The 27036-nt window shown below is 51.0% G+C and overlaps 1 protein-coding gene across 1 annotated transcript in view; it reads right to left on the reverse strand.

Annotated features, from left to right (window-relative positions):
* Positions 1-918: 918 nt before the first annotated feature.
* CHMP4C (charged multivesicular body protein 4C) overlaps positions 919-27036 on the reverse strand; it is a 37408-nt gene continuing 11290 nt past the window's right edge. The window contains exons 2-5 of the mRNA XM_084864966.1: positions 9216-9393; positions 6958-7072; positions 3424-3577; positions 919-3258 (exon numbers count right to left, since the gene is read on the reverse strand). Of these exons, the coding sequence (XP_084721092.1) occupies positions 3194-3258; positions 3424-3577; positions 6958-7072; positions 9216-9393 (512 nt within the window). The 3' untranslated portion in view covers positions 919-3193. The remainder of the gene's footprint in view (positions 3259-3423; positions 3578-6957; positions 7073-9215; positions 9394-27036) is intronic.

Genomic DNA, 27036 nt, shown 5'->3' on the forward strand with positions numbered 1-27036 from the left:
TCACCTATTGAAAAATCTTTTTTATTTCTAACAATTTGTCATTTTAGTACTTCAAATTATCTGTGCACTTCATCGATAATGAGGAATCTGTCTTCTTGCCCACGGCTAAGCAACAGAAATATAATGTAAGCCATATATGCAATGTTTAATTTCCAAATATCCAGTCTAAAAAGGAAAAGAAAAACAGCTGAAATAAATGTGAATAGTTTCTGTAAGCCAATATATCTAAAATAATATTTCAACGTGAAACATTATAAAAGTACTAATGAGATAGCACCTGTTCCTTTTATACTGTCTTTGAAAATCAAAGGTTTGGGTGCCAGGGTTTTACTTTAGTTGTTTTGTTCTTGTCACTTGTTAGCTTTTATGTTCCTTTAAACCACAGGGGTGTGTCCTGGGAGAATTGGAGTCATTTCATTCTTCTGACCTTTGCTTTTACATGTTCAGGGTGCTCCGGAGCAGCCTTGGTCAGGCACCATTTGACCTCACTACTGAGCCACACCCTTCTGAGGACTCAGCCTGATGCCCCAGGCTGGGGGGTCTCTCCCCCGAGGCTGTGGGCACTCACACACACACACATACACACACTCTCACACACACACACTCACACACACTCACGCACACACACACACACACACACACACTCACACACACACACCACACACACACACACTCACATACACACACACACACACACTCACACACACACTCACACACACTCACGCACACACACACGCACACACACACACACACACACAACTTGTCCCCAGCCTGTGTGAGCCCAGGGAGGGGCCTGCCTATTCCTTCCTGGAGGTTCCTGCACCTCAGTCATTTCTCACCACATGGACGCAGGGCAGTGCCAGCAGGACTTGCAGGGACCCTCTGCCCATCTGGTCCCCAGAGTGTTCGTTTTCTCTCTCTCTCTCTCTCTCTCTCTCTCTCTCTCTCTCTCTCTCTCTCTCTCTCTTTCTCTCTCTCTTCCCCTCCCTCCCTCCCTCAGCCCACCAAGCTCTGGGGCTCCCCTCCCCTTTAAGGCACCAGTGGCACTGAGGACCCCTCGCTGGTTTCTCTCTCAGGAATCAGTCTGGCGATGCCTGTTGGCCAATGTCTGGAAACTGCTGTTTCATGTGCTTTGTCCAGTTTTGAAGGTAGAAGGTCAACCAAGTTCCTGCCATGGCCCAGAAGGTGTAAAACCCTCTGTTCCTGCGAGGAGCCCTGCAGAGCGCCCTGGAGGCCCACTGAACTGAGGCAGCGCGGCCTCGTGGTCACAGACCTCGGGGAGGAACCGCGGTAACTGAGTGATAATTCAGACCCAGCGGGAGCCCTGGCAGGTGGGAGGCGAGACAGCAAAGTGCTGTGGACACCAACAGGGAGACCGGATTTCGTCTGTGCCAGCAGGAAACACTTCCCCAGATAATGGGCATGTTATGTCGGGTTTGTACCTGTGCTGTGGACAATGAGAAGGCTGCCGGGAAGAACTGCATGTGCAAAGGGCCTGTGGCAGGCCTGAGCCATCAGAGGTCATTGCATGCAGCCCTCAGGTTTCCCCGAGAAGACACAGAGGCCCGGGGCCTGGAAGGTGCCAGTGGCAGGGCAGGCGCCGGAATCAGGACCCACCTCCACGCCCAGCTCTCTCCACTCCACTGTGCTGCTAAGCGAATGCAGGGAACTAGAAGATCATCTTATGGTCCATGACATAGTATGGGCAATACACAATTATGCAACATACTTTTATTTAAAAATAATTACAACCAGCCCTGGCATGTTTGGCTCAGTGGATAGAGTGTCGGCCTGAAGACTGAAGGGCCCCAGGTTCGACTCCAGTCAAGGGCATGTACAGCAGAAGCAGGCTCCTCCCCAGCCTGGGACCTGGTCAGGGCTCAGGCAGGAGTCAATCAATCAATCAATCAATCAATGTGTTTCTCTCACATCGATACTTCTCTCTCTCTTTCCCTCTCTCTTACACTCTCTCTAAAAGTCAATGGAAAAAATATCTTTGTGTGAGGATTAAAAATCTATATAATAAAAGCCTAAGTGATCGTTACAGCAGAACGACCAGAATCACCGGTTGCTATGATGTGCACTGACCACCAGGGGGCAGACACTCAAAGCAGAAGCTGCCCCCTGGTGGTCAGTGTGCTCCCACAGGGGGAGCGCTGCTCAGCCAGAAGCCAGACTGGTGGGAGCCTCTCCCTCCTCGCAGCAGTGGTAAGGCACAGCGAGCTGGGCGTAAGGAGCAGGGAACAGGCAGGGGGTAAGGAGAGAGGAGTCCTGGGCAGTAAGAGGGGTGTCTGACTGCTCACAGGCAGTCATCTCCCCGGGGTCCTGAGCTACAAAAGACTGCAGGCCAGGCTGAGGGACTCCCCCATCCAGTGCACAAATTTCCTGCACTGGGCCTCTAGGAATAATAATAATAATAATAAAGGCCAAAATGTCATTCAAGATATTCTTTAAAATGCCCTTTTTTTTTTTAATGTATGTACAGGAAAAGGCTGCGGTGTAAATTGAGGTGCAGAGCCTAGGACACGCTCCGCTGCAATGCTGTGGGAATCACAGCTGCCTGGACTGGAGTCACAGCGGGAGTCAGCGGCAGTGGGAGCTCTTAGCGCTTTTAGACGTTCGGGAGCTGCATCCGTGGCCCCTTCCTGGCTTCAGTGGCGGAATAAATGTCCATTGGTGATCCTTTAAGATTTCAAACGGCCAAACTCCAGTGACACTCGCAGGGGCGTCTCCACCTGCAGCCTCTCCCCGGGACATGCGCCTTTGCATCTTCCATGGCCACAGGGGGGGGGGGGGGGGGGGCGGGCGGGCGGGCGGGCACAGAGCAGAGTCCCTTCCCCAGCTCCGCCAGCCGCCTCGCTCCCGGTGGCTTTTAAGCGGTTCTGTGTTGTATGTGAACAGACTTCCGTCTCCTGTCCACGGACACAGAGCCAGCACCGGCGTGTCCCAGGCCTGGGGCTCAGCGGGGAGCAGGCAGAGGCCCCCATCGTGCAAGGTCTTCCTAGGCCCTGGGCAGCCCTCCCCCTGCCCCCTCTGACTCCTCTCCCTTCTTTTCCTCTCACTCCGGAGGCTGCAAGGCAGTCGTCATCCACAAATATAAAACAGGGTCTCCACGCACGTCTGAACTCAGCAAAAATAGGTTTATGTCTCATGTACAGCTCACCGATGCAGGTGTCCAAACGGCGCCATCCGTTTAGGAGGCCCAGGCGGCCAGGTGCTGGAGGTCTGCGTCCTCTCCGCCTGCCCGCCGGGACGGTGCTGGGGCAGAAAGCGGTGGGAGTTAGTACCTGGTGACAGTCGCACGCTGGCACAGAAAGCGGGTGGGAGTTAGGCACAGAAAGGGGTATACTCAGGGAACAGAAGGGAGTGCGGGCAGGGACACGGGCCAGGCTCCTATGTTAGGTCATGGAGGAAGGGACACACCTGCTCGGGGCCGGGCGGCCGTGCCCGCGGGGCCAGGCGTTCGGACCGGCTGTGCCGGGAGGGAGGAGGAAGGCACACTGGGAAGCCGGATGTTTGTCATCTTCTTATTTAATTCTTCCTGCTCCAGTTCTTCCAGTTCCGCCAGAAGCTCATCCTGAACACGGGAGGAAGGGAGAATTACGAGTTTGTGTTTCAAGCCACGGGCTTCCTCAAACACAACAGCAAGAACATCTGCTGCCCCATTGAAATGTGAGAGCCCAGTGAGACGGAACAGTTATTTAAGACTAAGGCTCTTTTGCAACACTGAGCAATGATTAAAAAATGAATATTTGGGGTTGTGCAAATTTGTCGTAGCTAATCTTACAATACTCCAGCAAATGGTTATGCAAGTAACGTGTGCGGGCGGAATATAAAGCCTCCAGTTTCCAGGGAATTCACACCTCGCCTGTCCGTCTCCAATGCAGCTTTTCCTTCCTACTGTGAAAAATGAAGAATTTGTGAAACCTGCCGAAACCGGTTTGGCTCAGTGGATAGAGCATCAGCCTGTAGACTGAAGGATTCCAGGTTCGATTCCAGTAGGGGGTGTGCAAGAGGCAGCTAATTGATGATTCTTTCTCAATGTTTCTAACTCTCTATCCCTCTCTCTTCCTCTCTGTAAAAAAAAAAAAAATCAATAAAATATATTTTTTTAAAAGAATTTGTGAAACCTTTCACTTGGGTCAATGTTATTAAAAATAAGCAACAGGTATAGCAAAAGCAGAACGTGCAGCAGGTAAAAAGAATCAAAAGTTACAGGATTCTTTGTTAAATGGCTAAAGCCGATAGGTGTTGGGTTAAGCAAACTTCACCCCGAGGCAGGCACCCTGCATTTCCTTGTTAGCAATAGCCTCAGAGCGGCCAGCTCAATCCTGAGCCACTCTCTGTCCCAAGAACCTTGGATTCGCAACACTCTTGGGAGACTGAGCGTAAGTCACCCATGTCAGGGAGGAGTGACCTGTGGCTGTCCAGTCACCTGGCTCCAGCGTCCTCTGACAGACCCAGCCCCTGACAGGCTGAGAGGCTGAGTTAATTTGTCCCCATTAGAATTCTGAGCTTGTTCCCTGTAGAAATGACCCAAGACAGTCTCATATCCAACCAAAGGAAGTCTTCATTTACCGATCATTCAGCATTGAACAAACTGATTGCGAGGGACTCCTGGCCAAGCATTGAACTCACAGCTGGGGATGCGACGTTCAACCAGGAGTTCCTACCTTGCAGGAGCTTGTTGTTAAATGTGGGAGGAAGGCCCATAAACAGACAATTATCCTGCATTAAAGTGAGGGATAATACTGGGACCACAGAGGAGATACTTAAGGCAACCGAACATTTGAGGATGATGGTGTGCGTCAGACCGGAAGCAAGCTGACCACGGCGGGATGTGCTCGTGGAAAGGAAGCGAAGCAGGAACGTGTGGGGTGGGGTGGCCAGCGGAGCTGTGCGGGGTGTGGCTCTCCACAGGCATTGTGAATAGAGTGCCTTCGGAATGAATACTCTCCTGTCCTGTTTCTCTCACAAAGCAATCAGGGGCAAGTCTAGCCCATGCGGTCACAGAGAACACAGCGGAGAACGTGCCCAGAATCGCCTACGGCAGGTACCAACGGCACCACGGAGACACTGACGTTTCCTCGGCAATGGGATGACAGAATCACCTCCTCCTCCCCACTTCCAGACGGCAGGTACCACCGTGTCCTTCAGGGATGGAAGGTTGAGTAGTAACCAATGTCCGAGCCCCAGTGTTGGGAGCCGGAGCCTAAGGAGGCCTGTTCGTCTCCCTAGGGTGGGCAAGCTCTCTCCACCATGGTCTCTGCCATGGTCTCTGTGCAGCCTTCTCTGCTGCTGCTGTTCCAGATGCTGCTGGTTCCTGCAGTCCTTCATGCAGATACCATCCTCGGTGCTCGGGGCTCACCAACACAGGCCGTGGGAAGGATCTGGCCTGAAAGCCAACTTTTCCCAACTGCTAGCTACACCGTTTCTCTGGCCTGTGGAGCCACAACTTCTTAGCACACGCTTCGCGTTTACACCAGGAGGTGCGGGAAGCCAGGTCTTCGCTGTGTATTCTGAGGACGGAGCGGTCCCAGCTCTGTGCTGGTGTGTGCTGGTGTGTGCTGGAGCAGAGCCAGGCGGCCCCAGCCCCGCCCCGCCTCCCAGGAGGGTCTCCCTTCGCTGATGAGCCCACATGGGCCGTGTGCTCCTAACGCCTGTCCACCTTCATGTGCTCCTAATGCCTGTCCACGTCCATGTGCTCCCAACGCCCGTCCACATCCATGTGCTCCCAATGCCCGTCCACGTCCATGTGCTCCTAACGCCCGTCCACCTTCATGTGCTCCCAATGCCCGTCCACGTCCATGTGCTCCTAACGCCTGTCCACGTCCATGTGCTCCCAACGCCCATCCACGTCCATGTGCTCCTAACGCCCGTCCACGTCCATGAGCTCCCAACACCCGTCCACGTCCATGTGCTCCTAACGCCCGTCCACGCCCATGTGCTCCTAACGCCCGTCCACGTCCATGTGCTCCCAATGCCCGTCCACGTCCATGTGCTCCTAATGCCCGTCCATGTCCATGTGCTCCCAATGCCCGTCCACGTCCATGTGCTCCTAACGCCCGTCCACCTTCATGTGCTCCTAACGCCCGTCCAGGTCCATGTGCTCCCAATGCCCGTCCAGGTCCATGTGCTCCCAATGCCCGTCCACGTCCATGTGCTCCTAATGCCCGTCCATGTCCATGTGCTCCCAACGCCCGTCCACGTCCATGTACTCCTAACGCCCGTCCACGTCCATGTGCTCCCAATGCCCGTCCACGTCCATGTGCTCCTAACGCCCGTCCACCTTCATGTGCTCCTAACGCCCGTCCAGGTCCATGTGCTCCCAATGCTCGTCCACGTCCATGTGCTCCCAATGCTTGTCCACGTCCATGTGCTCCCAACGCCCGTCCCCGCCCATGTGCTCCTAACGCCCGTCCACGTCCATGTGCTCCCAACGCCCGTCCCCGCCCATGTGCTCCTAACGCCCGTCCACGTCCATGTGCTCCCAACGCCCGTCCACGCCCATGCGTTTCACAGCTGAGGAGCGAGGGGAGGGAACTCCCCTCCCGTGTCCCAGCCACACGCGTGCTGTGGGCCTCGTCTGCCCAGATGTGCAGGTGCCATCCCCCAACGGGCCAGTTAGGCGCCGCGGGAGTCTAACGTCACAGAACCATGGGCTGTTCTTCCTTCACAGCTAGAAACCTGATTGGGCCCGTCTGCCAAACGCTATTAATCTCCCTTTAAGTCAGAGCTACCAACACTTCATTTCCCTCGTAAGTAGTTCCTATCAAGTATCACTTATCCTTTGATGAGACTCAAGGAAGTAAGCCGTCTGCTGTGGACGGTGGGAGCTGCCTGCCCAGTAGCCAAGCTCTCCATCCCCCTCTCCCCCTACCCCCCCACCCCTCCACCCCTCTCACCACCCCCCCCCCCCGTGCGCTCTGTCCTCCCGTCCTTCACACGCGCTCCCACCTCATCGAAGTCCTCGCCGAGTCCCGCGCGCTGAGAAATCGCCTCGGAGATTTCTTGGGCGACATCCTGCTGCTCCGTGATTTCTTGCATCAAATCGTCTATTTTGTTCAAGTCCCTGGGGAAGCATATTCGGCGGCAACGTTTTAGAATCTCACTCTACGATTAAGCATTTAGTTAGTTATACTCCCAAGTGAAAAAACATGAGTCAAGTTAATATAAACTCCTAGTTATTCCTGTAGGGTAACAAAAATGATATTATGTATCAACTTTAAAAAATAATTTGCATTTCAAAAAAAAATAACTCTGCATAAGCACAGACATTTAAAATACTAAAGAAACAGCCATCACATTTGGGAGTCACGAATGAGCAGGTTATTTTATAATGTACAGTATTTGTAGACCCAGATTGAAACTTTGTCTGGCAGTGCATATGTAAACTTTAAATATGTGCTTCTCTGTGTCACCTCTGCAAGAAATGGAGTGCCGCATGACTGAGACCGAGCTCTCAGCCGCCCCACCTCCCAGCAGCCCCCAGGCCAGCTCTGAGCCCAGAGGACCTTCTGCCAGACGCCTGGCAGCTCTGCCATCCTGACCCCCAAGGGCAGCACAGCCTGGCTGCCCTGAGGAGTCAGAGGGAGGGCAGCGCAGGCCTGGGAAGCCCTCAGAACCCGCCCCTGCTGCCCGGGGTGCAGCGCCACGGGCCCCAGCGGGCAGCTGCCTCCAAGACCCTGAGCCCCGGGCCCCCCACCACCGACCTGAGCGGCCAGGGCCCAGTGCCCATCTCCGACTGCGCTCTCGGACCCTGTAACCGAGTCGCCCCTCCAGCTGTGAAGCCGCCACTGCAAACTGAGTGGACGCCAGGAAAGTGGGCTCCTCATTGGGATGTTGATTCCCAGTGGGATAAACCTTTTGAATGTTTCTCAGACTCTGCACATGGGAAGCGCTGAGTATTCTGACATATCTCCACAAAGTAAGTAACAACACACTTACTGTTCTGCTTCTGCCCCTTATTCCCAGTTCTTTCTATAGCAAACACGTGGGGAACCTATGTCAGAAAGGGCATGTGGGAGTGCGGTGCGGGGCCGAGCACAGGGGCTGAGGCTGCCGAGCCCCCTGCGATGCGGTGCACAGTTGGCACCGTTAGCAGCCGCCGCAGGGGTTCGGCCTGGCAGTGGGGGGGTGGCTTGCTGAAGCCATCAAATCGGTGGCCCCGTGGGAACGGCTGCATCGGCCGGCGCTAGCCGCTCTCAGGCGTGGGGCTCGGCCTCACTGTCACGTCTACTCAGCGAGGGTCAGTCCCAGGCACTGACTCCCGTGCCAACGTCCAGCAACTGCCGCCAGCCCCACTGCCACGCTGACTGTGGTTAGGGATGGCTTACTTCCTACCAGGGACTAAGCACTGGATATCTGGTATCGTATTGAATCTCACAATAACCATAAGGCAGTGGTCGGCAAACCCAGTCAACAGAGCCAAATATCAACAGTACAACAATTGAAATTTCTTTTGAGAGCCAAATTTTTTAAACTTAAACTTCTTCTAATGCCACTTCTTCAAATTAGACTCGCCCAGGCCATGGTATTTTGTGGAAGAGCCACACTCAAGGGGCCAAAGAGCCACATGTGGCTCGAAGCCCCAGTTTGCCAACCACATCCATAAGAAGTAGCATTGTCCCCGATTCACAGGCAAAAAAAGGGAATATAGGGGAGACAAAGTAACTTGCCCGGGACAGTCAGCAGGGGAACTGGGACCCTCACTCGGAAAGTCTGAGCCCCACACCATGCCCGCAGCTATGACTCTGTGTTGGTTAGTGTCAGGGTGGCCTGGTGCACCTGCTCAGAGCAGAAGGCCCAGCCTGCCCGCCCCCAGGAGCCTGGCACCAGCGTTCTTGTCAGCGCTTTCTGGATGCCACCCTCGGAATGCCACGAGGGTGACCACCACCGGCCTGTGTCTAACAGTGCCAGATGCTGACTCTAAGCCTCTGATTTATTAACGAAAAGTCACCGGCGGAGCGTCGGTGAGGCGACTGGGAAATCTAATGGACAGGAGGAAGGTCCTTCTCGTTGTCATGGTCATGCAGTTTTGTTTGGTTCTGTTTTGTTTCCTACCGCTGGGACTTCCAATCTTTCTCTGAAGGACCATCCATTCTGACGTGTCCAAGAGCCTCCACAGGACAGGCCGCTCCTGCCGGAATCCCCACCTGGCTCTCCCCACACTGCGGGCGGGGACGGAGGGGGCGTGGGACGGAGGGGGCACTCACGTGTCCGCGTGGGCCGCCCGCATGGCCCGGGCCGCCAGGCCCATGCTCCGCAGCACCTCGGTGTTGGTGTGCGCGTTCTCCAGGGCCTCCCGCTGGAACTCCACGGTGGACAGGGTGCCGTCGATCTGCGACAGCTGCTTCTCCAGCCGCTTCTTCCTCTTCAGCGCCTGCAGCGCAGCTAAACAGGGGAGAAGCCACACTTAGAAGGAGAGCCAGGCACTTCCTCCAGAGGCATTCGCGCAGCACCACCCCAGGACCGGGCATTGTTGGCACCGACGGGCAGGAGACAACCAGAGGGAGCGGAGAAACTCGGGGTGCAAGTGCCCCTCCAGTGCCTGCGCCCAGGGCCTCCCCTCACACATTCTCACTGTTACTCTTCTTCCCAAGACAGGCAAGTGTCCGAGGGTGAAAAGTCCCTTTTCACATCCCATAAAATAGACCACAGACACTGGATTAAAAAACATAAAGAATGAGCCAAAACCAGTTTGGCTCAGTGGATAGAGCGTCAGCCTGTGGACTGAAAGGTCTCAGGTTTGATTCTGATCAAGAGCATGTACCTTGGTTGTGGGCACATCCCCAGTAGGGGGTGTGCAGGAGGCAGCTGGTCAGTGTTTCTCTCTCATCGATGTTTCTAGCTCTCTATCCCTCTCCCTTCCTCTCTGTAAAAAATCAATAAAATATATTTTTTTTTAAAAAAAAAAAAAACACAAAAAAGAGAGAGAGAAAAAAAACAAAGAATGGGCATAAAAATATGAATAGAAATCATGCAATCCTATATAATAAAAAGCTAATATGCAAATTGTCCCCTCGACAGGCAGTTCTACCAGTTCAACCGGGAGTTCAACCAGGGGCCGGGGCCAGAAGCCAACCACCCGGCCTGATTGGCCCGGATCAGGGTGGGCCAGCTAGACACCAACCATGCACAAATTCGTGCAGCAGCCTCTAGTAAAGAAATAAAACTGAAGAGGAAGAAATTAACGACTGTTTATTCTAGCCCTGCTTCCTTGTTTCAAAGACAAGTTCATGGGAACCTAAAAAAGCAGCGTGGCTTGCTCGAAGGTAAATGGTGAGTGGCTGCCCCATACCCAGGGTGCGGAGCTGCCGTCTGGGTCTGAAATGGTTATGAGATGGCAGTAAGGTTACCAGGAACATGAGCCCCATGAAATCCTAGAGTCTCACTCAAGGATTAGCTGGCATATTGGTGAGCGGAAAGAGTGTTGCCCTCAGACAAAGAATCCGTACATACCTTGCCCTTAGCATTTTAACAAACAACCTTATCAGCTCCATTCAGAAATCACAAAACTAAGAGTTCTTTTGACTATGCAACTTGGAAGGCACCCAAAAACAGGCCCTAAAATGTGAGTTGTGATAATTCATTTGGAGAGAGTGCAGGGAAAGCGTGGCCAGGGAATGATTCTATGAAGATAATTAAATGGAATTGGCAAAAGAACTCAAGGATTAATGGTTTTGGAGTGAAACATGTAAGTTATTGCATCAGATTTCTGAGGGAAGGCTCTAACTCAGTTTTGATCAGTTTTTTCTTGGAATTACAATAGGTCTGGTTTATCTATTCCAATGCTTTTTGTTTGGTGCACGTAGTCATTATACTTGTTCAGTTTTATTGGTGATCAATATGAAATATTGCTCTGACCAGGTAGAGCACTGTCCCGATATGTCAAGGTCTAAGTTTGTCCCAGGTCAAAACACATACAAGAATTAACCCATGAATGCATAAATAAATGGAACAACAAATCTCTCTTTCTATCTACCTTATCTCTCTCTCTCTTTCAAATCAATAAATATTTTTAAAATGTAAAGAAGTATCACTCTCTGTTCCATTCTTTTTGCCTGAAAGTATATTTTGTTTTATATTTAAATCAACCTTTTAGGTTTTTTTCTGTTACAATTTGCCTCTAATAATTTTTATGGGGGCCTCTATTTCAAAAGTGTTTTATATTTGGCTCTTTCTGTAAACTTATTAAAGTTGGCATATAGTTGGGTATTTGTGTGACTGTTTTTAACCCAGTCAGATAGTCTCTATCTTTTAATGTAAGATTTTAACTTTTACTTATTTATTGTTATAACTGATATGTTACCTAATATAGTCTTTTTTACTGTCATCCTTTTGGTGTGTTTTTTGTTTTGTTTTGTTTTTCTTTTTGTTTGTCTTTATGTAAATTGGTCAAATTTTCTTTGTACATTTTCCCCCTTTAATTTGTTGGATAGTTACATATACTGAATTTATTCTTCAAATAAATATCCTTGTATTAAAATATACACATATAATTAAAATTAAGTTTTTTATCCTTGTTAAAAATTATGTATATAAAAGCCTAAGCAACCGAACGACCTGTCAACCAGTCACTATGATGAGCACTGACCACCAGGGGGCAGACGCTCAATGCAGGAGCTGCCCCCTGTGGTTAGTGCTCTGTCACAGCAGAAGTGCTGCTCAGCTGACTGATGGGCCCCAGAGGCAGGGCTCACAGCTGGTGAGTGCCGCTGTGGCGGCACAAGTCTCTCCCTATTGGGACTGACTGGGTGCAACCCAGCAGACGGCGTGGGGCCAGGATGTGTGGGAGCAGAGGTGACGTTGGACTGCTGGTTTTGGCTTGATCCCCACAGGCCATGCCAAGGGACCCCACTGGTGCATGAATCCCGGGCCTCTAGTTAGTATATAATTTATTGTTCTCAAAAAGATTCCTTTCCCCCAAAACTTTCCTATGTCTGATTAAAATAACCTGCAGTGTTATTAGTCCCAGGTGATCACTAGTTGTTTATTATTATCTTTTTAATTTTTAAGGAAACTTTTCTTAGCAATTGTATTAAGCTTGGTAGGCAGAATTTCAAAAGTTATTTGCACTCAACTATAGTGTTTGCATGACTGATTTTCTTACTATTGCTTTTGTTACCTATATCATGTTTTCTTGGATTTCTCTCTCTCTCTCTCTCTCTCTCTCTCTCTCTCTCTCTCTCTCTCTCTCTCTTTCTCTCTCTCTCTCTCTCTCTCTCTCTCTCTCTCTCTCTCTCTCTCTCTCTCTCTCTCTTTTTTTTTTTTTTTACCAAAATAACTCCTGAAGTGTTTTTGTTTTTGTTTTGTTTTTTTTAGAAAAGGTGCATAGATTCTCTAAACTCCTATAGGACTGAAAATGTCTTCATTTTGTTTCAAATTTGAATGATAGTTTGAATTTTTACAGAATTCTAGGTTCAGAATATTTTTTAAATTTTATGACATATGGGTTGCTGTAGGATGCCCAGGACCAAACCAGAGACAGGTGGACCTGCATTACCACCATTTGTCCACCAACCAGATATGAAATATCATGGCTGGCATGTCATGTACACATAAGAAACTATCTGGCATTGAAATTGGGACTCTAAAAACTGTTGGCCCAGAAAGGAACTCACTACAGACTGATTCATTTGCCACTCAGCATAACCATTATGGCTTGTTGCAGTTTAGGTTCTTACAAGGGTATTTCTTGTAAGATATACAAGATCTCACACATCTAGAGGAAATAATGAACAACATAAACAGACCCAGAGAAAGTGAACCAGTGATCAGACTCTCAAACCTCAGAGGGAAAGTAAGGGAGGATGGGAGTAAGGGGAAGAGATCAACTAAAGGACTTGTGTGCATACATATGGGCCTAGCCAGTGGCCATGGACAACAGGGGTTGGGGAGGAGGGGGGTTTGGGATTGGAATGGGGGAATAGGACAATTATGTGAGACCATAATCAATCAATCAATCAATAAATAAATAGATAAATAAAGTAAAAAAAAATTATGACATATTCTATTATCATTGGGTATCCTGTATTTCAAAAGTTTAATACTATAATAATATTCTGCTCATCTCTTTGTATATATAAAAAAAAAAAAACACACACAAAAAAAACAATTTGCTTGTTTCATCTCTGGAAACGTTTAAGATTTTCTTCTTTACTTTGTAGTTAGGAAATTGCATAAGTATAGGTTTAGGCATTTGCCTTTTTTTTTTTCCTTTACCTAAGTAAACATTCATTCATATTTTTATTCTGACGAGTCAAATCTTCCTTCATCTTATGGAAACTACATTCTTTACTAGTGGTCTGGTGCACAAAATTCGTGCACATTAAAAGGGAATGAATTAGAGGAAATATTTTAATATTGCTATTTGCCCTTTCTCTATAACAGAAGTGTTAGAGATTAAAGAAAATTAGTAAAATATATATGAAAATTTTCCTCCTGTCATTGAGTCTGGGGTGTGCCATGGGACCCAGAGTCAAATCAATCCCCCCCTCCCCCTCCATGCGTGCCTCGAAATTATGTGAGACCAAGACTCAGATGGCCCCACCCCCATTAAGCCCTGCCAGGGGGAGGGCGGATAGCCTCAGGTCCCTCTCAAGCCCCGCCAGGCGAAGGGCATATAGCCTGAGGTCCCCCAGCCCGGTGCCAGGGCAGGGGGAAAGCCAGAGGCTCTCTGGCCCAGGCCAGGGCAGGAGGTGCACCTTGAAGCCCCCGTCAAGCCCTGCTGGGCAGGAGGCTGAGGTCCCCTGTCAGCTTCATCAGGTGAGTGTGCGGCCTGAGGTCTCCAGCCTGGCACCAGGGGGTGGGGGGCCACAGCCTGAGGTCCCCAGTCAAGCCCCAGCAGGCGGAGAGCGCGGCCTCAGGTCTCCTGCCCCAACCGGCACCACACAGCCTCCGTCCCTGCTGATCACTCATTACAGGAACCCCCCTCTGCTTCGGGCACAGCCAACTTGTGACAGCATGAGAGCTAATTTGCATATTACCTCTTTACTACATGGAATGATTTTTTATTCTTTCCCTTCCGTTAATTCTACTTTCTTCTGAAATCCCTATTTACTTTCATATTATTATCCACACCATGACTCTACCCAAACCATTCTTTCTGTTTCTCTCTTGAAATCCCTGTACAGTGGATGCTAGATTCCTTGGGTCTCGCCCTGGGTCTATTAACATCTCTTTTTGTTCTGTGTCCTGGGAGAATTCCGGAACTTTATATTCCAGATCACTAACTAGTCCTCAGCTCTAATTGTTTTTCTTTTACCCTATTTATTTTTAATTGTTTTAAATGTCTAAGAACTTTTTCTTCTAGCTGTTCATTTATTTGGCAGCCATTCTTGCCTTATAACACAATGGCCTCTGGACCCTCCCTGAAGATACTAATATACGTTTTGTTTTTAACGTTTTTAAATTTTCTTACATATCTTTCTTCTATTGGATTCAGCTGTTTGCTTTGCATACCTTGATGTTTCTTTTTATGCAATGACCTTTGCTCGAAATTCTTCTGAACTTGTGTTATAGGTTGATATGTATAAATGTAACACTAGGATAGTCAGTGTTCGTAGATGTGCCCCTTCTGTATACAGAGGTGTGTTCCCCTGCGGCCTCTCTCTGAAAGGGAGCTGCCCACAGCTCTGCAGGAGGAGTGGGAGGGCATGCCGGAGGCAGCTGCTCCAGGGGGCAGGGAGCAGGCAGACAGGCTGGGGGTGCCCACAGTCCCGGAGAAAGGCCTTCATCTGGGGGGTGGACACTTTTCTGAGCGGTGGCTTTGCTTCCGCACCCCCCTCCCTGCCCTGCGGACTGCGGTGGCTCTGCTCTGCCTCCCTCCCAGACGCCACACCACCATTTAAGTTCTCGCTGAACAGTACTTACCCTTTATTTATAGAACAGTTTCTGTTTGCTTAACCTTTCCTCGGAAAGAACAAAAACAAGCCTCTGTAAAGTCATCTGGCACGAAGGCCTTTCACAATCTCACTCTGCAGAGGCTCCTCGCATTAGTGATCGGCGCTGTGGGTTTTCTCCCTCACAGCGGGAGTGACCGCCTGGCCCCTGTGCGAACGCCCCGCCTGGGCCCGCGGATGCTGCTGCATGTATCCCACTGTGTTATACTAATTTGTAAAATCTATTCCCCTCCACCTCCCCACACTGATTAGAATTATTCTATTATAATAAATAGAATTATTTATTCCATTGCCTGGGAGGCAGTATCCTATTCTCCCAATTCCCCAATCCCTAGCACTTGGCCAACAAAGTACATAACAAAAACCAGCACCGACTGACTTTTGCTGTGTACCAAGCGGATGTGCTTTATGTACATAATGTGATTTATGTCAGTAACACTCACAAGCTCCAAGAGAAGACATTAGTACAGAAGATGTAGTGAGTGAACGTTAAGTGAATAAGTCTGGTAATTCTGTGCACCCAGTATGACAACATGGCCTATTGGACAGTGTGGGCTCAGAGCCAGCCTGTGGGTCCTTCCTCCACGACTTGATAGCTGTGTGCTTGTGGCTAAGTCATTCCCTTCTCGGAGCTTCAGTTTGCTCTTCTGGAAATGGGGAGGTAAATCCCCATCAGGGGAGGTGATGTTCAGAATTAGTGATAATTTATGTAAAACAGTTGATATAGTCCCTGTGTATGGTAGTATCTTGGCAATTAGATATTATTATTAATAACAGCAATTCATACAACACTCCTTCACTAATGAGATTGTGCATTTTATTTCTGAGACCACTGAGCCACAGGTTACCCGGGTTTTCCCACCATAGCTCACCCTACCGGTACATACATAGGAGACAGCTCCACCCTTCAGCAGGTGCAGGACTCAGTACTCTCCACAGAGTCCGCAGCAACTAAACTCCAAGTGAGCACCTCACCTGCCACAGCCAGAGCGGAGGTGCGAGGTGTGCCCCTCCCGGTCCATCAGGCTGGCTTAGTCTCTACACTTAGTTGGACCTATTGATTGATCCAGTTTTTGTGTTTGTTTATTTTTTAACAAAAATGTTAAAGTCTCTACTGAAAAGTATGCTACCCTTTCTAATAAGAACTCATTTTAGATTAATTTCTGAAAATCAAGGAATCCAATTTGCTATAAAGGATGAGGCTTTGAAGTCATCAGATCTACATTTCCATACCACCATTACCAATTAATAACTGTGCTCTGGACTTGGTGTGGGACCTTCACTGTGCGCAGTGACCTTGGTGTGGGACTATCACTGTGTGCAGTGACCTTGGCATGGGGCCTTCACTGTGTGCAGTGACCTTGGTGTGGGGCCTTCCTGTGCACAGTGACCTTGGTGTGGGACCTTCACTGTGCGCAGTTACCTTGGTGTGGGGCAGTCACTGTGTGCAGTGACCTTGGCATGGGGCCTTCACTGTGTGCAGTGACCTTGGTGTGGACCTTCACTGTGCCCACTGACCTTGGTGTGGGACTTTCACTGTGTGCACTGACCTTGGTGTGGGACCTTCACTGTGCACAGTGACCTTGATGTGGGACCTTCACTGTGTGCAGTGACCTTGGTGTGGACCTTCACTGTGCGCAGTGACCTTGATGTGGGACCTTCACTGTGCGCACTGACCTTGGTGTGGGGCCTTCACTGTGTGCAGTGACCTTGGTGTGGGACCTTCACTGTGTGCACTGACCTTGGTGTGGGACCTTCACTGTGCACAGTGACTTGATGTGGCACCTTCACTGTGCGCAGTGACCTTGGTGTGGTACCATAACTGTGCGCAGTGACATTGGTGTGCGACCTTCACTGTGTGCAGTGACCTTGGTGTGGGGCCTTCACTGTGGGCAGTGACCTTGGTGTGGTACCATAACTGTGTGCAGTGACCTACGTGTGGGACCTTCACTGTGTGCAGTGACCTTGGTGTGGGACCATAACTGTGCACAGTGATCTTGGTGTGGGAGCTTCACTGTTTGCAGTGACCTTGGTGTGGGACCTTCACTGTTTGCAGTGACCTTGGTGTGCGACCTTCACTGTGTGCAGTGACCTTGGTGTGGGGCCTTCACTCTGCGCAGTGACCTTGGTGTGGGACCTTCACTGTGAGCACTGACCTTGGTGTGGAGCCTTCACTGTGCGCAGTGACCTTGCTGTGGGACCATAATTGTGCATAGTGACCTTGATGTGGAACCTTCACTGTGTGCAGTGACCTTGGTGTAAACCTTACTGTGTGCAGTGACCTTGGTGTGGGGCCTTCACTATGTGCAGTGACCTTGGTGTAAACCTTACTGTGTGCAGTGACCTTGATGTGGGACCTTCACTGTGCGCAGTGACCTTGATGTGGGACCTTCACTGTGCGCAGTGACCTTGGTGTGCGACCTTCACTGTGTGCAGTGACCTTGGTGTGGGGCCTTCACTGTGGGCAGTGACCTTGGTGTGGTACCATAACTGTGTGCAGTGACCTACGTGTGGGACCTTCACTGTGTGCAGTGACCTTGGTGTAAACCTTACTGTTTGCAGTGACCTTGATGTGGGACCTTCACTGTGCGCAGTGAACTTGATGTGGGACCTTCACTGTGCGCAGTGACCTTGCTGTGGGACCATAATTGTGCGTAGTGACCTTGATGTGGGACCTTCACTGTGCCCAGTGACCTTGATGTGGGACCTTCACTGTGCGCAGTGACCTTGCTGTGGGACCATAATTGTGCGTAGTGACCTTGATGTGGGACCTTCACTGTGTGCAGTGACCTTGGTGTAAACCTTACTGTGTGCACTGACCTTGGTGTGGGACCTTCACTGTGTGCAGTGACCTTGATGTGGGACCTTCACTGTGCGCAGTGACCTTGATGTGGGACCTTCACTGTGTGCAGTGACCTTGGTGTAAACCTTACTGTGTGCAGTGACCTTGGTGTGGGGCCTTCACTGTGCGCCGTGACCTTGATGTGAACCTTCACTGTGCGCAGTGACCTTGGCACGGGGCCTTCACTTGTCTTTAGGGGCGCTCTTCCATTTGAATGACACCAGTAGGACACTGTACTCTGGAGGCTGCTGCCCACTTTGAAGTCCAGGCTCCATGTAGCCATAGGGCTGTGGCCTCCCAGGAGTCATGCATTGGGAAAGGAGATACAGCCGTTGGGCTGTTGGGCTTAAATGAAATAACACGCAGAGTGGCCAGTGCGGTGGCCGCAGGTGGTGAGTGACCATGGAATGCCGGGGGCTCCCGAACCACCCTCCCTCCGCCACGGGCTGTCAGAGCCCAGGGTGTGGGAGCCGGGTCCCATGCCCACCCCTGCAGTGTTCATCAGAAACCCTAACCAGGCCGGTTTGGGCACAGCTTAAACACCTACGTTCACAGATGATTTCTGCCCTCCGAAACGTTTGGGAGAAACAAGACGTTCACCCAGAGCTGAGATCTCGGTTTACACTGTGATTACCACCCCACCGACTACAGAGCGGCCCCAGGGAGTCCTCCGCTCACAGGGCAGGAGTGGGCTGGTGGGGGGGCAGGGAGAGGCCTTCTCTGTCTTCCCACCTGAGAGGAAGGCGTTGATGGGAAGTCTGTGACGCGAGGACACAAGCCTGAGCTCGCGGAGGCAACACGCTCTGTGGCTTCCACCGTTCAAAGGAGCCGGGGGTCGGATTTGCATGCAAAATCCCCTCGTTCAGAAACTGATCTACCCTTTTCACTCAGAACCGTGTGTGAGCAAAACCCGTGTTCCTGCGCGGCGGGACCTGGCCCAGGACCCCTGATGCATCTGGCGACCTCTGCCAGGCACCGGGAGCCTCTCGCAGGCACTCAGACAAGAGATGTCTGTCCCAAAAAGCGGACCTGCCCCAGGGGGCGCCCTCCAGGCGCTGCTGCTGCTGAAACGGTGATGCCCCCGCCCAGGCTGGACAGGCTCTGGCTTTGTTTTCTAATAAACGATTTGGGAGAGTAACAGCTGTACTTTTCCAAAGACACGCAGCGAACCCTGCAAATCCAGCCTTGCTCTGGGTTAGGCAAAAGGGGACGTGTCTGCAGCGAGTCCCTCAGCCCGTGGACAGGGTGCAATTTAATCCTCCCCCTCCCTGTGGCATGAAGGCACCAGGTGAGACTGGCATTCTTCCTCCAACAAAGGCGCGCACTGTATTGCTTTGAGGTGGAGAAGCAGCCAGGGTGGGGCTGTCTCCCGGCCCAGAGCAGCCCTCAGCACTGTAGTCACAGGACAATGGAGTCTCGGCTGCGGGGTGGGGGGGGGAGGGGGCTGGGAAGAGCCCTCGCTCCAGCCTCCCCCCCACCCCCGCCAAAACTGGGACTGAAACTTGAGAATCACCCCCTCGATGAAATCCAACCAGCCCCCTGCAACTCTGCTGCACAGCACTGCCAGAGGGAGGCTTCGTCACCGATGAAAAAGCACAAAAAGCAGAAAAGCGTAGCAGCTTCATGCTCACACAATGAGTGGGGCATCTTGGGTTTCAAGGTCAACCTGCTGCCTCTCTCTCGGGGTGTGTGCGGCCTGCATCGCTGACGCATTCGTTGGCAAAAACCAAGCAGCTTTGAGGAGCCATCACACCCATGCCTGCAGACAGCCTGTCTGAGAGAGGAGACTGTGTGGCCGCCTCCCGTCCGGGCAGGACACTCCCGGAAGGACTAGGTGAGGCTCGCAGGAGCAACCGTGGTGCTTAAAACACAATAAAACCACAACGTCATACCCCACCGTCTCTAGCTTTTCCCTAGGAAGTCTCACCATCCTGTTGCTTTAGGTGAGAAACTCGCATGGAAGCCCTGTTCTTACATCCACATCGCTTCGTCAACCCAACGCTGCTTTCCGTCTGCGCAGCTGGTATTGGTTCTGGAAGAGCACAATCTGGATACCCGTCATCTTGAGCATTTCACAAATGGGATAAAGACCAAAGTGTTTCCAAGTCACGGTTAGATGGAAACAGCTGGGGGATTCTAGAAAATTCTATTATCATTTAGCTGGCCCGCTATGATTTCCCCTGGCCCTCGTCACTTTTATAAACCATTTTCCTTACCCTTTCCTGTCAGCCATGGGACGGGATACACTGAGGATCTAGCGCCCGCCCAGCACCCGGTGGCCCCTGCAGAAACAATGGCAGAGGCTACAGGAGCCAAGGAGGAAATGGGTCTTCAGTCCCAGTCCTCATTCAGGAGCATTTGCTAAGTAAGCACTCACTGTGTTTCAGGGCCTGGGTCTGTGTGCTAAGTCACACCCTTCTCCTCCAGGGCAGTGGATGCACAGAGGAGGTGGAAGCTCTGGAGGGTGGGGGACAGTGCCACAGGGGACCTTGAGGACGCAGGCACCAGCCCACACCTCCCGCACTGAAGCCCGCCAAGTTCAAGGCCCAGCGCCACTGGGAATCAGAGACTCAATCCTCAGCACTGAGCTGGTCACAGCAATGTCATCAACACCAAATGCCAGAGAAGGGGAAACGGGGAGCTAAAGGAAGACGCGGCGGTGGCGTGTGACCAGACAGCGGTGCAGGTGCCTGGAGAACAGTGACAAGGGGCCTGCAGGGGGTGAGGGACAGGCTGAGAGAAGGGCGTTTGGGAGAGGATTACTGCTGTAAGCAAGCCAGGAACTGGGCTAAACTCTGTAAAAAAGAAAGAAAGATGCTCAAAGTCACTGGCCATCAGAGAGATGCAAATTAAAACGACAATTAGATATCGCCTCACACCTGTCAGAATGGCTATCATCAACAAACCAACAATGACAAGCACTGGTGAGGATGCGAGAAAATGGAACCCTCGTGCACTGCTGGAGGGAATGCAGACTGGTGCAGCCGCTGTGGAGAACAGTGTGGAGCTTCCTCAAAAAATTAAAAACGGAACTTCCATTTGACCCACTTCTGGGAATATATCCTAAAAACCCCAAAACACCAATCTGAGACAATATACAATATATGTTCTTTAATTTCTCAAATATAAGTTCATAGCAGCACAATTTACAATAGCTAAGATTTGGAAACAGCCCAAGTGCCCATCAGTAAGGAGATGAGTGGATAAAAAGCTGTGGGACATTTACACCATGGAATACCATGCAGCTATAAAACAGAGGGATCAATTACCCTTTGGGAAAGCATGGGTGGGCCTGGAAAATACTATGCTAACTGAAATAAGTCAATCCAAGAAAGACAAATACCACATGATCTCACTTATCTGTGGAATCTAATGAACAAAAATGAATTGGCCAACAAAATAAGAGGGAGGCATGGACAGACCAACATACTTCACAGTGGGGTTGGGGGGACGAAGAGATAAACCAATGAAATTATGTACTTGTATGCATAGCCCATGTACACAAACACTAGGTTGGTGAAGATCTGGGGGTGGGAAGGGGCTGGGAGGAGCGGTGTAAAGGGGAGAAAATGGGAGATATCTGTAATACTATCAACAATATGAAAGGAAGAAAGAGAGAAAGAAAGAGAAAAGGTATGCAGCAAATTTCATGAAATGACAATAGCAAATTGTTGTGGCAAAAATGTTATTTACTGCATTGCATAAGATATTATAAACTCCTTTGGATATAATGTAGACAATATTAAGATTTTTTCAGCACACACATATAAGTTGAATAAGAAATTTCCTCCCCTCAAAATATAATAATAATTGATGAAATTAATGAACAAAAATCACAGTCAATAAAATTGTTAAAAAACCTTTAACAGGATTTGATCTTATAAATTCAACCAGTCATAAAATGCCTTGGATTTCTGTTCTAGAATGGAAAACCATTTTTATATGGAGATATGTTAAAATAAATATTTAAATTATGTTAAATTTGTTAGAAAATTATGAGTCAATAACTAATAAATTAAATATTTTACCAAAAAAATAAAGGGTGATTATTAATATTATAAAGTATAAAAGATTAGAAGGAGAGTGATCAGCGCTCCCTCCCATCTCCAGAAAGATTATGCTTAATTTTATATTGTGTGTGTATGTGTATGTATATGTGTATGTTTGCACGTGTGTGTGTTCTAGAATATGGTTCGATATTCTACTTGTAAACAATGTTTCCTGTTCGTCTGATGCAGTAATATTCCTACCGCTGTGCCCATGGCTTGCAGGGACCCCTGAGAACCAACCAATGAAAACCCTGGAGCTGCCTGTGGCTCTCAGTGTCTGTAATTGTGTGATTATTCCTTTGAGATCCTATTACCGAAATCTCAAGAAACGCAAGCATGGCTCCTGTCCTCATGATGACTACTGCTATCAGACATTCTTTAAGAAGAGGTTTATCATGAGACTGGTGTGAACTATAATGTTCTTTAATTTCTCAAATATAAGTAGAAGAACAATACCCAATAAATCAAGAGAGCTTACAGAAATAGAATTTTCCAAACTGCTCACAAAATCATAGGCTTGTATTTGTGATCTTTAAAATATGTATATATTGATTTAACATAATCATACTTTTTTCTTGCTGCCGTTTTTTAGAAATTTTGAGTTAGAATACTCAGGCTCCAAACATTTGCTTTCACTTCATAGGCATAAAATACATGGAAAGAATTGGTTGTGTAAACAGCTCTGTGCACCGAACAGGAACAATGTTACTGCTGAGCAAATAAGACACACCCGTATGGCCAGGTGGCATATACCCCGTGTGGAAGAATGAAGAGATTCTAGAAATTCATGTTAAAATAAAAAAGAAAATGTCCTAAGAGCCTGTCAAATATTTGGATGCATAATTTTAGTCCTCTAAATTTATAGGTAAGCCAAATATAAAACTGTAAACTTTATTTCATTTAAATTAAATGATTGGCATTAAATTTTAATTTTTAAATAAAGAATTTAACTTCTAGCCGAAGTCGGTTTGGCTCAGTGGATGGAGCATCAGCCTGAGGACTGAAGGGTCCCGGGTTGATTCCAATCAAGGGCATGTACCTTTGTTGTGGGCACATCCCCAGTAGAGGGTGTGCAGAAGGCAGTGATCAATGATTCTCTCTCATGGATGTTTCTAACTCTCTATCCCTCTCCCTTCCTCTCTGTAAAAAAAAAACAATAAATATATATTTTTTTTAAAAAGAATTTAACTTTTACTGCAAGGATTCCTGACTTAATTTAACAGAAAATAATCAACTTCCCATTTCCTGTAATTTTAAAATCACCATTCTTGTTGCTTTTTTGGGTTTCCTTCATTTTGAGGGTCTGTAGATTGCCAGGCTGAGGAAGGGTTGATGGAGGAGGCCCAGAGTGGATGGGTGTGGGCTTCTAGCTACGCCTCGTCCCTCCCGGAAAATGCCCACGAGGTAGACACCTGGGTGAAGGGCTTCGCCGTGGGCTGGAGCAGCCACCGTCCAGGTTTAGGAGCTCTGGCTGCTTTAAACAGGACCATACAAACGGTTTCCATAAGCAAAACAGCAAGCATCGAGGGAAATCCTATTCTTTGCGAACACGGTGCTCTCTCACTCGGTTTTGGGAATTTACGGTAAGAAGAATAAATGAATGCTCCAATGTCTGTAATGCTGCTCCAAGTTCACAGGAGAAAGGCAGATCGAAGTAAGATCCGTCACAGGAGATGCAGTAGCATTGCCTTCAGAAGTCAGCTGTCCACCCCGAGCCCACGGACCAGAAACACGCCAGCCTGCGGTGTCCCCGGAAAAGCCAAGACGACGACGGTAACAGAAGCCAAAGGAGCTCACGAAGGCGAGAACACCACACGAACCTCGGGGACGTCCTCACTGGCAGCCCGCACCGTCCTGCGAACCCGCTCTCAGCAAAACCCTCAGCCAAGCTGTGAGCCTCCAGGTGTCTCACAACAGAACTGCGGAAAGCTCTCCAGGCCCTGACCAGTCTGGCTCAGTGGACAGAGCATCAGCTTACGGACTGAAAGGTCCCAGGTTCGATTCCGGTCAGGGCATGTACTTGGTTGTGGGCACATCCCCAGTATGTGCAGGAGGCAGCTGGTCGATGTTTCTCTCTCATCGATGTTTCTAACTCTCTATCCCTCTCCCTTCCTCTCTGTAAAAAATCAATTAAAAATCTATTTTTTAAAATAAATAAATTAAAAGCTCCCAGGGTGACCTGCCGCTGGAACACCCACCGGCTCCTCAGCAGCACTGGTGGGACGGCAGCGGTTTGGGAGGAGCTCCGGGTGCCCCAGAGGGCAGCGGTGGGAATGGAGAGACGGGGGCTGCAGGGGCAGTGACCGCTGGCCGCTCGCTCACTGCGGCCTGGGCCGCGGCCCTGGGACAGCCTCCTGCCCGCAGAGCTGGCCTGCCCGGGCCCAGGCCGAGCTCTCCCGCGCTCTGTCTTTCCCGCTATTTCTAACAGACTAAAGACTGACAGCCACACACACAATAAGGCCGCCCATCAAACCTGTGTCTGCTTCCACTAAAGAAACAGTGTACATCATACACTTAAAACGTTTAAATCTTTAGTCTAAGGCAACCGAAAATAAGAGATGTCATAGAAATATGTGTGAAATCCCGAGTGCCAGCTTCACAAGTGGGTTTCATACCAGGAAGAGGGGCAACCTGGCTGGCATTTTAACTCTTTCCAGACCCCGCGGGGAAAGCAGGGAGGGGCCTCTGCATGAGCAGGTGCGGAGGAGGCTCCTGACCACAGTGAGTGACAGTCCATCCGCAGGGCGCCCAGGGGAGAGGGGGCAGAGGAAGTGCGGATGGGCCCCAGGCTCGGTCCTCTACTGAGGGGTGGGAGGCAGGGGCTCCCCGGGTTGGGGAGGGAGCAGGGGGGGGGGGGCTGAGGAGTGTCCCATTTCCCTGGATCTGTCTTTTCCAGGAGAGACAGCCCAGACAGGGGTGTGTTACTGTGCCCGGAATCACCTCACTCTGTCCCGGTCGCAGAGCAGAGTGCGGTAGGAAAGGCCAGAAGCGGAGGCCACACCGCACTTTATTGGGATGCTCCGCTGTCACTGAACCGCCGGAGAGGGCTGGGACCACGGGGCCACGTGAGCCCTGGTTTCCAGGGAGAACGGGTCAGAAACCCTGGGCAGGTCCTCGCTGATAAACAGGAGGAGGGCAGGGAGGGCTTCCTGTCCAGGCACCCCCCTCCCCGGGGGGGGGGGGGGGGGGAGGCGGAGGAATGGGGGCGGTAGGGAAGAGGGGATGCCTGGTGGCTGCACCTTTCCCCAGCATCCTCAGGACCGCGGCCAGGTGACCGGAGGCACACGTTTTGGAAACCCTGAGAAAGGAGGTCGCCAGGTAAGCGATCCCTCCCCCAGGGCCCTTCCTGCTGGGGCCCTGCAGCGGGTCTGGCTGCCACCTGAGCCGCGCTGCCCTCCCGGCCTGGCACTGCACCTGCTCACACAGCTCTGGTTCTCCGCACCGAGTCCCGGGGCCCAGGGTCCAGATGGCAGAAATCAGCTCCCCGAAGGCAATAAAAAGCAAATTCAAAGCCCAGAGAGTCCAGCAAGGCGCCCAGGGCAACACCTGAGCCAGGACTCTGAAAGGAGGTTCAGCCTCCCCACAGAACAGCAGGGGCCCCCACTCCGCCCGGCGCCCCCACACCGCCCCGGGCCCCACAATGCCCAGGTGCCCCCACAATGCCCAGGTGCCCCCACAATGCCCAGGTGCCCCCACAATGCCCAGGTGCCCCCAGAATGCCCAGGCACAGAGGCCTCTTACTCAAACGGAAGCTGGAGAGGGGAGAGGCCTGGGCGCCGGCTTTCCCTGCAGTCGCATGTAACGTAGGAGTTTGGGCTAAACTAGCTTCCTCGCTGCCCCGACCTTTCTTCTCCGTCAGCCCAACAGCCTTGGGGCCCAGCAGACTTGGGGCCCAGCAGCCTTCTCCATGATTTGTTGCTCAGCTGGGGCCTGGGGGGAGGGAGAGGGGCACTGGGGTGGGAGTTGAGGGGCGTTCACCCTCAGGTCGCAGGGAGACCCTGCAGGGTGTCCTGGGGGCACCGGCTCCCCCAGACCAGCCTGGTGAGGACGGGTCAGCCAGGAAGAGGTTCCTGAGGAGGCCACAAAGGTGGCTGCGAACCCGCGACGCAGAGAAGAGCCTGCTGTCCTCAGGGTGCACAGTCTTCCCCTCACACAGGGGTGGTTGTCCCCGTTATTGCAGACACAGTGTAGGCCGTAAGTGGAGCTTGATTCCAGCCTGACAAACAGCCACTGTTGTCACACTGGCTGCCACTTCCAGAGCACTGAGAAAGCTTCACACAGTAACACCATCGTCCTCCCCACTCCCCACAGTAACACCACCGTCCTCCCCACTCCCCACAGTAACACCACCGTCCTCCCCACTCCCCACAGTAACACCACCGTCCTCCCCACTCCCCACAGTAACACCACCGTCCTCCCCACAGTAACACCATCGTCCTCCCCACTCCCCACAGTAACACCATCGTCCTCCCCACTCCGCACAGTAACACCATCGTCCTCCCCACTCCCCACAGTAACACCACCGTCCTCCCCACTCCCCACAGTAACACCACCGTCCTCCCCACTCCCCACAGTAACACCATCGTCCTCCCCACTCCCCACAGTAACACCACCGTCCTCCCCACTCCCCACAGTAACACCACCGTCCTCCCCACTCCCCACAGTAACACCATCGTCCTCCCCACAGTAACACCACCGTCCTCCCCACTCCCCACAGTAACACCATCGTCCTCCCCACTCCCCACAGTAACACCATCGTCCTCCCCACTCCCCACAGTAACACCATCGTCCTCCCCACTCCCCACAGTAACACCACCGTCCTCCCCACTCCCCACAGTAACACCATCGTCCTCCCCACTCCGCACAGTAACACCACCGTCCTCCCCACTCCCCACAGTAACACCACCGTCCTCCCCACAGTAACACCATCGTCCTCCCCACTCCCCACAGTAACACCATCGTCCTCCCCACAGTAACACCATCGTCCTCCCCACTCCGCACAGTAACACCACCGTCCTCCCCACTCCCCACAGTAACACCATCGTCCTCCCCACTCCGCACAGTAACACCATCGTCCTCCCCACAGTAACACCATCGTCCTCCCCACTCCGCACAGTAACACCATCGTCCTCCCCACAGTAACACCATCGTCCTCCCCACTCCGCACAGTAACACCACCGTCCTCCCCACTCCCCACAGTAACACCATCGTCCTCCCCACTCCGCACAGTAACACCATCGTC

The sequence above is a fragment of the Pipistrellus hanaki genome, assembly GCF_964339955.1.
Source record: "Pipistrellus hanaki genome assembly, chromosome: 17".
Lineage (NCBI taxonomy): Eukaryota > Metazoa > Chordata > Mammalia > Chiroptera > Vespertilionidae > Pipistrellus > Pipistrellus hanaki.